The sequence below is a fragment of the Oncorhynchus nerka genome, linkage group LG11 (assembly GCF_034236695.1).
Source record: "Oncorhynchus nerka isolate Pitt River linkage group LG11, Oner_Uvic_2.0, whole genome shotgun sequence".
In the NCBI taxonomy this organism is placed as follows: domain Eukaryota; kingdom Metazoa; phylum Chordata; class Actinopteri; order Salmoniformes; family Salmonidae; genus Oncorhynchus; species Oncorhynchus nerka.
In genome coordinates this window covers 16,506,789-16,519,370 of record NC_088406.1, presented here as the reverse complement: position 1 = coordinate 16,519,370, position 12,582 = coordinate 16,506,789, and the positions used below count along the sequence as shown (strand labels likewise).

At 42.1% G+C, this 12,582-nt stretch overlaps 1 protein-coding gene across 1 annotated transcript in view; it reads left to right on the top strand.

Annotated features, from left to right (window-relative positions):
• The window catches only part of LOC115115346 (cGMP-dependent 3',5'-cyclic phosphodiesterase-like), an 88,594-nt gene that overhangs the window by 36,207 nt on the left and 39,805 nt on the right, over nucleotides 1-12,582 (top strand). The window contains exons 5-8 of the mRNA XM_065024043.1: nucleotides 148-203; nucleotides 1,697-1,756; nucleotides 3,754-3,904; nucleotides 8,761-8,813. Of these exons, the coding sequence (XP_064880115.1) occupies nucleotides 148-203; nucleotides 1,697-1,756; nucleotides 3,754-3,904; nucleotides 8,761-8,813 (320 nt within the window). The remainder of the gene's footprint in view (nucleotides 1-147; nucleotides 204-1,696; nucleotides 1,757-3,753; nucleotides 3,905-8,760; nucleotides 8,814-12,582) is intronic.

The following is a 12,582-nucleotide window of genomic DNA, read 5'->3' as shown; positions in this document are numbered from 1 at the left end:
TCTCTCGCTCTCTCTCTCTCTCTCTCTCTCTCTCTCTCTCTCTCTCTCTGTCTCTCTCTCTCTCTCTCTCGCTCTCTCTCGCTCTTTCACTCTCTCTCTCTCTCTCTTCTCTCGCGCTCTCTCGCTCTCTCTCGCTCTCTCTCTCAGCTGTGGTAATTCCTCTCCTGGACCAGGAACAAGGAGTTGTCATCTCAGTCTTACTGGTGAGTGCCACACACAAACCCAGACCGATATATTGTGGCGGAGCTGGTCTGAAGATCTAAAGCATCACAATCATCGGCCAATTTCTACTCATTCCTCCTCTCACTATCAATATATCGTTTTCTCTTTCCCCCCATCTCTTTCTCTCTGAGGGCTTCATTAGTCATTGTGTTGGCCTCTAGGGGTCTCTGCTCTACTCCACTGTCACAAATCCCCCTAGGGGTCAGAGGTTAGGGTTCAGCAGGCTGCATTCCCAGCGGTCCCAGGTCACACACAAATGTACGCACACACACACACACACACACACACACACACACACACACACACACACACACACACACACACACACACACAGCGCCAGAGTCCCAGGTCTGTGTGTGTTTGTCATTGGGATGTGGGTCAGTGGCTGACATGAGGACTATGTGACAGACAAACAAATTATGGACCTGAAACACTATTCACTTCTATATACACTATATCTACCTACGTCACACATTATACACTCTATACCACTGTGTGTGTTTGGATCGACGTCACCGGCTCTCTAGCCATCGCCGCTCCATTTTTCGTACATCCATTTGTCTTGTCTTGTTTCCATACACACCTGCTTTTCATGTATCCATTTGTCTGGTCTTGTTTCCATACACACCTGCTTTTCATGTATCCATTTGTCTGGTCTTGTTTCCACACACACCTGCTTTTCATGTGTCCATTTGTCTGGTCTTGTTTCCATACACACCTGCTTTTCATGTATCCATTTGTCTTGTCTTGTTTCCACACACACCTGCTTTTCATGTATCCATTTGTCTTGTCTTGTTTCCATACACACCTGCTTTTCATGTATCCATTTGTCTGGTCTTGTTTCCACACACACCTGCTTTTCATGTATCCATTTGTCTGGTCTTGTTTCCACACACACCTGCTTTTCATGTATCCATTTGTCTGGTCTTGTTTCCATACACACCTGCTTTTCATGTATCCATTTGTCTGGTCTTGTTTCCACACACACCTGCTTTTCATATATCCATTTGTCTGGTCTTGTTTCCATACACACCTGCTTTTCATGTATCCATTTATCTGGTCTTGTTTCCATACACACCTGCTTTTCATTTCCCCAATGAAGCTACTTGTATTTAACCCTCTGTTTCCCATCATGTGTTGTGTGTAGTTGTTTTCATGTTAGGTGGTGTTAGTTTACACGCTCTACTTTTATGTTCCCTTTTTGGAGCGCGTTTGGTTCCTGTAGTGCTCTCGTTTTTGGAACTATAATAAAAATAATCTGCTGTCCTGCACCTGACTTCGCCTCCAATACACCATTGTGTGTGTGTGTGTGTGTGTGTGTGTGTGTGTGTGTGTGTGTGTGTGTGTGTGTGTGTGTGTGTGGCCGAGGAGCTCACTTTTAAGTGGTAGTTCATCTTTAAACAGCTAAAAGTCTGGTGGATACACACAGTTGTGTCACGTGTCTCTAACAGGCAAATGCTCTGCTCTGTCAAAGGTGGGCTGTAAACCGCTGAGTGATCAAGACGAACAACACCTCAACACTCTGGAGAAACATGTAAGAAACACACCCACAGAATAATACCCACAGAGACACCCACAGAATAATACCCACAGAGACACCCACAGAATAATACCCACAGAGACACCCACAGAATAATACCCACAGAGACACCCACAGAATAATACCCACAGAGACACCCACAGAATAATACCCACAGAGACACCCACAGAATAATACCCACAGAGACACCCAAAGAGACACCCACAGAATAATACCCACACATACACCCACAGAATAATACCCACAGAGACACCCACAGAGACATCCACACAGAGACACACCCACAGAGACATCCACACAGAGACACACCCACAGAGACAACCGCAGAGACACACCCACAGAGACATCCACACAGAGACATCCACACAGAGACATCCACACAGAGACACACCCACAGAGACACCCAAAGAGACACCCACATAATAATACCCACAGAGACTCCCACAGAATAATACCCACAGAGACACCCACAGAATAATACCCACAGAGACACCCACTGAATAATACCCACAGAGACACCCACTGAATAATACCCACAGAGACACCCACTGAATAATACCCACAGAGACATCCACACAGAGACACACCCACAGAGACACACCCACAGAGACACACCCACAGAGACATCCACACAAAGACACACCCACAGAGACATAACCACAGAGACACACCCACAGAGACATCCACACAGAGACATACCCACAGAGACATACCCACAGAGACACACCCATAGAGACACACCCACAGAGACATCCACACAGAGACATACCCACAGAGACATACCCACAGAGACACACCCACAGAGACATCCACCCAGAGACACACCCATAGAGACATCCACACAGAGACACACCCACAGAGACACACCCATAGAGACATCCACACAGAGACACACCCACAGAGACACACCCATAGAGACATCCACACAGAGACACACCCACAGAGACACACCCATAGAGACATCCACACAGAGACACACCCACAGAGACACACCCACAGAGACATCCACACAGAGACATCCACACAGAGACACACCCACAGAGACACACCCACAGAGACATCCACACAGAGACACACCCACAGAGACATCCACACAGAGACACACCCACAGAGACACACCCACAGAGACACACCCACAGAGACATACACACAGAGACACACTCACAGAGACACACCCACAGAGACACACCCACAGAGACACACCCACAGAGATATCCACACAGAGACACACCCACAGAGACACACCCACAGAGACATCCACACAGAGACACACCCACAGAGACACACCCACAGAGACACACCCACAGAGATATCCACACAGAGACACACCCAAAGAGACACACCCACAGAGACACACCCACAGAGACACACCCACAGAGACATACACACACGGTCTATGAAGCAGTGTGGTTAGTTCAGAGACAGTAAGTCTATTGGTGTACTGTAAAGCCACTGACAGAGTTTCCCATTGACTTGGTCTGTTTTATTGGTCTGTTTTATTGGTCTGTTTTATTGGCCTGTTTTATTGGTCTGTTTTATTGGCCTGTTTTATTGGTCTGTTTTATTGGTTTGTTTTATTGGTCTGTTTTATTGGTTTGTTTTATTGGTTTGTTTTATTGGTCTGTTTTATTGGTTTGTTTTATTGGTCTGTTTTATTGGTCTGTTTTATTGGTTTGTTTTATTGGTCTGTTTTATTGGTTTGTTTTATTGGTCTGTTTTATTGGTCTGTTTTATTGGTTTGTTTTATTGGTCTGTTTTATAACTGTGTAGTAATAGGATGGATTTTAGGGCTCCAGTCCCCTGACGCGCATCTGTCTGTCTGTCTGTCTGTCTGTCTGTCTGTCTGTCTGTCTGTCTGTCTGTCTGTCTGTCTGTCTGTCTGTCTGTCTGTCTGTCTGTGTGTGTGTGTGTGTGTGTGTGTGTGTGTGTGTGTGTGTGTGTGTACGTGCGTGTGTACGTGCGTGTGTGTGTGTGCTCGTGTGCGTGTGTAGGCAGCTGTAGCGTGTAGGAGGGTACGAACCCTGCAGTCGGCCAATCAGAAGTCTCTCGTCAGCCTGTCACCGATCCAGCCCCACAATGCACTGCTCCGGCCCGACCCCACAGACTACTGTGACCTGGACCGCAAGATTCTACAGCTGTGTGGTACACACACACACACACACACACACACACACACACACACACGCTTCTCTCTTGGGTCATATAACAGTAATGCAGAAGAACGGTATGAATAAAAGTCTATGAATTTAGAATGGATGCATCTGTCAAAAGAGGGATGAATCTGTGAATCACAACAGGAGTGTGAAAACAGGGTAAATACTGTCTTTTCCAGCTTTGATAAAACGCTGCCTAGAAACTCATGCATAATAAAACTGACTAGCTGTTGCCAAAGATTACTGCTGTATATACTGTGTATATATATATATATATATACACAGTGGGGCAAAAAAGTATTTAGTCAGCCACCAATTGTGCAAGTTCTCCCACTTAAAAAGATGAGAGAGGCCTGTAATTTTCATCATAGGTACACTTCAACTCTGACAGACAAAATTAGGGAAAGAAATCCAGAAAATCACATTGATGTTTCCATATATATATATATATATATATATATATATATATATACAGTGGGGAGAACAAGTATTTGATACACTGCCTATTTTGCATGTAGAGGTCTGTAATTTTTATCATAGGTACACTTCTAAAACCAAAATCCAGAAAATCACATGATATGATTTTTAAGTAATTAATTTGCATTTTATTGCATGACATAAGTATTTGATCACCTACCAACCAGTAAGAATTCCGGCTCTCACAAACCTGTTAGTTTTTCTTTAAGAAGCCCTCCTGTTCTCCACTCATTACCTGTATTAACTGCACCTGTTTGAACTCGTTACCTGTTTAAAAGACACCTGTCACACACTCAATCAAAAAGACTCCAACCTCTCCACAATGGCCAAGACCAGAGAGCACAAGGCTGGGATGGGCTACAGGACAATAGGCGAGCAGCTTGGTGAGAAGGCAACAACTGTTGGCGTAATTATTAGAAAATGGAAGAAGTTCAAGATGACGGTCAATCACCCTCAGTCTGGGGCTCCATGCAAGATCTCACCTCGTGGGGCATCAATGATCATGAGGAAGGTGAGGGATCAGCCCAGAACTACACGGCAGGACCTGGTCAATGACCTGAAGAGAGCTGGGACCACAGTCTCAAAGATTAAAATCCTGCAGCACACGCAAGTTCCCCCTACTCAAGCCAGCGCATGTCCAGGCCTGTCTGAAGTTTGCCAATGACCATCTGGATGATCCAGAGGAGGAATGGGAAAAGGTCATGTGGTCTGATGAGATAAAAAATAGTGCTTTTTGGTCTAAACTCCACTCGCCGTGTTTGGAGGAAGAAGGATGAGTACAACCCCAAGAACACCATCCCAATCGTGAATCATGGAGGTAGAAACATCATTCTTTGGGGATGCTTTTCTGCAAAGGGGACAGGATGACTGCACCGTATTGAGGGGAGGATGGATGGGGCCATGTATCGCAAGATCTTGGCCAACAACCTCCTTCCCTCAGTAAGAGCATTGAAGATGGGTCATGGGTGGGTCTTCCAGCATTACAACGACCCGAAACACACAGCCAGGGCAACTAAGGAGTGGCTCCGTAAGAAGCATCTCAAGGTCCTGGAGTGGCCTAGCCAGTCTCCAGACCTGAACCCAATAGAAAATCTTCGGAGGGAGCTGAAAGTCCATATTGCCCAGCGACAGCCCCGAAACCTGAAGGATCTGGAGAAGGTCTGTATGGAGGAGTGGGCCAAAATCCCTGCTGCAGTGTGGTGCAAACCTGGTCAAAAACTACAGGAAACGTATGATCTCTGTAATTGCAAACAAAGGTTTCTGTACCAAATATTAAGTTCTGCTGTTCTGATGTATCAAATACTTATGTCATGCAATAAAATGCAAATTAATTACTTAAAAATCATACAATGTGATTTTCTCACAGTTGAAGTGTACCTATGATAAAAGTTACAGACCTCTACATGCTTTGTAAGTAGGAAAACCTGCAAAATCGGCAGTGTATCAAATACTTGTTCTCCCCACTGTATATACATACAGTTAAAGTCGGAAGTTTACATACACTTAGGTTGGAGTCATTAAAACTTGTTTTTCAACCACTCTACAAATTTCTTGTTAACGAACTATAGTTTTGGTAAGTCGGTTAGGAAATCTACTTCGTGCATGACACAAGTAATTTTTCCAACAATTGTTTACAGACAGATTATTTCACTTATAATTCACTTCATCCCAATTCCAGTGGGTCAGACGTTAACATACACTGACTTGACTGTGCCTTTAAACAGCTTGGAAAATTGCAGAAAATGATGTCATGGCTTTAGAAGCTTCTGATAGGCTAGTTTACATAATGTGAATCAATTGGAGGTATACCTGTGGATGTATTTCAAGGCCTACCTTCAAACTCAGTGCCTCTTTGCTTGACATCATAGGAAAATCAAAAGAAATCAGCCAAAAAATGTGTAGACCTCCATAAATCTGGTTCATCTTTGGGAGCAATTTCCAAATGCCTGAAGGTACCACGTTCATCTGTACAAACAATAGTACGCAAGTATAAAAACCATGGGACCACGCAGCCGTCACACCGCTCAGGAAGGAGACACGTTCTGTCTCCTAGAGATGAACGTACTTTGGTTTGAAAAGTGCAAATCAATCCCAGAACAACAGCAAAGGACCTTGTGAAGATGCTGGGAGAAACAGGTACAAAAGTATCTACATCCACAGTAAAAACGAGTCCTGTATCGACATCCTGAAAGGCCGCTCAGCAAGGAAGAAGCCACTCTCCCAAAATTGCCATAAAAAAGCCAGACTACGGTTTTCAACTGCACATGGGGACAAAGATCGTACTTTTTGGAGAAATGTCCTCTGGTCTGATGAGGACCAGAGGACATTTGGCCATAATGACCATCGTTATGTTTGGAGGAAAAAGGGGGAGGCTTGCAAGCCGAAAAACACCATCCCAACCGTGAAGCACGGGGGTGGCAGCATCATGTTGTGGGGGTGCTTTGCTGCAGGAGGGACTGGTGCACTTCACAAAATAGATGGCGTCATGAGGATGGAAAATGATGTGGATATATTGAAGCAACATCTCAAGACATCAGTCAGGAAGTTAAAGCTTTGTCGCAAATGGGTCTTCCAAATGGACAATGACCCCAAGAATAATTCCAAAGTTGTGACAAAATGGCTTAAGGACAACAAAGTCAAGGTATTGGAGTGGCTATCACAAAGCGCTGACCTCAATCCCATAGAAAATGTGTGGGCAGAACTGAAGAAGCATGTGCGAGAAAGGAGGCTTACAAACCTGACTCAGTTACACCAGCTCTGTCAGGAAGAATGGGCCAAAATTCACCCAACTTGTTGTGGGAAGCTTGTGGAAGGCTACCCGAAATGTTTGACCCAGGTTAAACAATTTAAAGGCAATGCTACCAAATACTAATTGTGTATATGTAAACTTCTGACCCACTGGGAATGTGATGAAAGAAATAAAAGCTGAAATAAATCATTCTCTCTGCTATTATTCTGACATGTCACATTCTTAAAACAAAGTGGTGATCCTAACTGACCTAACACATGGAATTTGCGGTGTAGCGCACAGTGGAATTTACAAGGATTAAATGTCATTCATTGTGAAAACTTAGTTTAAATGTATTTGGCTAAGGTGTTTGTAAACTTCCGACTTCAACTGTATATACTGTATATATACACACAGACACACACACACACACCCTCTATTGCTCTCTTTTCCTTCTTCCCTCATTCCACTTCTCCTCTGTATAATTATGTCTCTCCATCAGTGGTCAGGACCACACAGCATCATTTTTAGTCTCAGGATTCTAACCCTCTGTCTCTTCTGTCCAACCCTAACCCTCCCTGGTTTCTTCTCTGTCCCACTTCATTCATTCTTTCCTTTCTTCCTTGCTTTATTACACATTTCATCTCATCATTCTTCATTTAAAAAAAATCAGTAACCCCCCTCTGTCTCTCTCTGTCTCTCTGACTCTCTCTCGCCTTCTGTCTCTCTCTCTCTCTCTGACTCTCTCTCACCTTCTGTCTCTCTCTCTCTGACTCTCTCTCACCTTCTGTCTCTCTATCTCTCTCTCTCTCTGACTCTCTCTCGCCTTCTGTCTCTCTCTGACTCACTCTCGCCTTCTGTCTCTCTCTCTGTCTCTCTCTCTGTCTCTCTCTCTGACTCTGTCTCGCCTTCTGTCTCTCTCTCTGTCTTTCTCTGACTCTCTCTGTCTCTCCCTCTGTCTCTCTCTCTTACTCTCTCTCGCCTTCTGTCTCTCTTTCTGTCTCTCTCTGACTCTATCTCTCTGTCTCTCTCTCTCTGTCTCTCTCTGACTCTCTCGCCTTCTGTCTATCTCTCTGACTCTCTCTCTCTGTCTCTCTCTTACTCTCTCTCGCCTTCTGTCTCTCTATCTCTGTCTCCCTCTCTCTGTCTCTCTCTGTCTCTCTCCGACTCTCTCTCTCTCTGTCTCTCTCTCTCTGTCTCTCTCTGACTCTCTCTCACCTTCTGTCTCTCTCTTACTCTCTCTCTCTGTCTCTCTCTTACTCTCTCTCTCTGTCTCTCTCTTACTCTCTCTCGCCTTCTGTCTCTCTCTCTGACTCTCTCTCACCTTCTGTCTCTCTCTGACTCTCTCTCGCCTTCTGTCTCTCTCTGACTCTTTCCTTCTGTCTCTCTCTCTGACTCTCTCTCGCCTTCTGTCTCTCTCTCTGTCTCTTTCTCTCGCCTTCTGTCTCTCTGACTCTCTCTCTGTCTCTCTCTTACTCTCTCTCGCCTTCTGTCTCTCTCTCTCTGACTCTCTCTGTCTCTGTCTCTGTCTCTCTCTCTCTCTCTCTCTCTCTCTCTCTCTCTCTGACTCTCTCTGTCTCTGTCTGTCTCTCTCTCTCTCTCTCTCTCTCTCTCTCTCTCTCTCTCTCTCTCTCTCTCAGGTGAGCTGTATGACCTTGATGCAACTACTCTTCAGCTCAAAGTAATCAATTATGTAAGTACTGTAGATGTCATACCTATCCCTGTACACATGAAGTCACACACACTATCCTTTCGTCTTCCACTCTATTCCAAACATATACAATTTTGTCGACTATTTGGTTTTTACAAATAACCATTCAACTCAAATTAAATAAAGTAATTGTTTTGGCCTGTGCTTTTGAACATACTCAGATATTTAGAGAAATTGCCGATGTCCGAATACCCGTTGTTGCGTTCTAAATTGTAGACATTTGAGTATGTGAAAGAATAAAATTTTAGGTGAATTTTCAAAAATTGAGTATGCTATAATAAATGCCAGGATGTCATACTCATTTTGAATGAGTAGTGGGCAACACAATGGAATGAGTTGCCCACTATTGAGGAAGAGAAGTGTATTTCCAGACACACGTTTGTCTGACAACAGCTGTTAATCAGCTGAGGGGAAACACGCTGTACCAAAATTAACAAATGCCGGGAATCAACGCAAATATTGAACTTTTATTTAACCAGGAAAAGACCCTTGAGGTTAGAAACCAATTTTTGGAGGGGGGCCTGGCAAGAGGTCAGCAGGAAATAGTCAGCGTGTACATACAACACAAGCACACAACACAAGCACGCAAAAACAATCACAGTTACACATTAGATGAGTCATTATCAGTAGGCTGAGACTAGTATGCTGTTATTAATTGCTTAGTGCAGTACACTCTAAATAGTATGTCGTACTATTATAACAGGGAATGCAGTTGAAATAAGTAGTAGGCTAGATTTCAGACATGGTGTAAAGGCTGGTTAAAGAAGAGGACCAAGGTGCAGCGTGGTACGTGTTCATGATTCTTTAATAGAACAGAACACTAGAACAAAAAACAACAACGCGGAACAAACGAAACCGTTCTGTCTGGTGTAGACACACAAAACAGTTCTGTCTGGTGTAGACACACAAAACAGTTCTGTCTGGTGTAGACACACAAAACAGTTCTGTCTGGTGTAGACACACAAAACAGTTCTGTCTGGTGTAGACACACAAAACAGTTCTGTCTGGTGTAGACACACAAAACAGTTCTGTCTGGTGTAGACACACAAAACAGTTCTGTCTGGTGTAGACACACAAAACAGTTCTGTCTGGTGTAGACACACAAAACAGTTCTGTCTGGTGTAGACACACAAAACAGTTCTGTCTGGTGTAGACACACAAAACAGTTCTGTCTGGTGTAGACACAGAAACAGAAAATAACTACCCACAAACACCAGGTGTTAATAAATAATAAATAATAAATAAATAATAAATACAAATTCACACACACACACACACACACACACACACACACACTGACACACACACACACACTGACACACACACACACACACACACACACACACTGACACACACACACACACACTGACACACACACCCACACACACACTGACACACACACACACACACACACACACACTGACACACACACACAGTTTGCTGTGTATGCTATATGACTGTGTTAGAGTTAGAGATGTGGACAGCAGGGTTAGAGATGTGGACAGCAGAGTTAGAGGGATGTGATCAGCAGGGTTAGAGATGTGATCAGCAGAGTTAGAGAGATGTGGACAGCAGAGTTAGAGATGTGATCAGCAGAGTTAGAGAGATGTGGACAGCAGAGTTAGAGAGATGTGGACAGCAGAGTTAGAGGTGTGATCAGCAGAGTTAGAGAGATGTGGACAGCATAGTTATAGGGATGTGGACAGCAGGGTTCGAGAGATGTGGACAGCAGAGTTAGAGAGATGTGGACAGCCGGGTTAGAGAGATGTGGACAGCAGAGTTAGAGATGTGATCAGCAGAGTTAGAGAGATGTGGACAACAGAGTTAGAGATGTGATCAGCCGAGTTAGAGAGATGTGGACAGCAGGGTTAGAGATGTGATCAGCAGAGTTAGAGAGATGTGGACAGCAGAGTTAGAGAGATGTGGACAGCAGAGTTAGAGATGTGATCAGCAGAGTTAGAGAGATGTGGACAGCAGAGTTAGAGAGATGTGGACAGCGGAGTTAGAGATGTGATCAGCAGAGTTAGAGAGATGTGGACAACAGAGTTAGAGATGTGATCAGCCGAGTTAGAGAGATGTGGACAGCAAGGTTAGAGATGTGATCAGCAGAGTTAGAGAGATGTGGACAGCCGGGTTAGAGGGATGTGGACAGCAGAGTTAGAGATGTGATCAGCAGAGTTAGGGAGATGTGGACAGCAGAGTTAGAGAGATGTGGACAGCCGGGTTAGAGGGATGTGGACAGTAGAGTTAGAGATGTGATCAGCAGAGTTAGAGAGATGTGGACAAACATCCACAGTTATTTAAAACTGGGTGGTCCAAGACAGGCACGGATGGATTTCTGATTAAGAGACTCTGCTTTGATGGACAGACTGATATAATGAAATATTGGTGTATTGAAGAGATCATGTGTATATATTATTAGTCATGTATTGATGAGATAATGTATATATTATTAGTCATGTATTGATGAGATAATGTATATATAGTATTAGTCATGTATTGATGAGATAATGTGTATATATTATTAGTCATGAATTGATGAGATAATGTGTATATATTATTAGTCATGTATTGATGAGATCATGTGTATATATTATTAGTCATCTATTGATGAGATAATGTATGTATTATTAGTAATGTATTGATGAGATAATGTGTGTATATTATTAGTCATGTATTGCTGAGATAATGTGTATATATTATTAGTCATGTATTGATGAGATAATGTGTATATATTATTAGTCATGTATTGATGAGATACTGTGTATATGTTATTAGTCATGTATTGATGACACTATGTGTATATGTTATTAGTCATGTATTGATGAGATAATGTATATATTATTAGTCATGTATTGATGAGATAATGTATATATTATTAGTCATGTAATGCTGAGATAATGTGTATATATTATTAGTCATGTATTGATGAGATAATGTGTATATATTATTAGGCATGTATTGATGAGATAATGTATATATTATTAGTCGTGTATTGATGAGATAATGTGTATATATTATTAGTCATGTAATGCTGAGATAATGTGTATATATTATTAGCCATGTATTGATGAGATAATGTATATATCATTAGTCATGTAGTGATGAGATCATGTGTATATTATTAGTCATGTATTTATGAGATAATGTGTATATTATTAGTCATGTATTGATTGAGATCATGTGTATATATTATTGGTCATCTATTGATGAGATCATGTATATATTATTAGTCATGTATTGATGAGATAATGTATATATTATTAGTCATGTATTGATGAGATAATGTGTCGATTATTAGTCATGTATTGATGAGATAATGTGTATATATTATTAGTCATGTATTGATGAGATAATGTGTATATATTATTAGCCATGTATTGATGAGATAATGTATATATTATTAGTCATGTAATGCTGAGATAATGTGTATATATTATTAGTCATGTATTGATGAGATAATGTGTATATATTATTAGGCATGTATTGATGATATAATGTATATATTATTAGTCGTGTATTGATGAGATAATGTGTATATATTATTGGTCATCTATTGATGAGATCATGTATATATTATTAGTCATGTATTGATGAGATAATGTATATATTATTAGTCATGTATTGATGAGATAATGTGTATATTATTAGTCATGTATTGATGAGATAATGTGTATATTATTAGTCATGTATTGATGAAATAATGTGTATATATTATTAGTCATGTAGTGATGAGATCATGTGTATATTA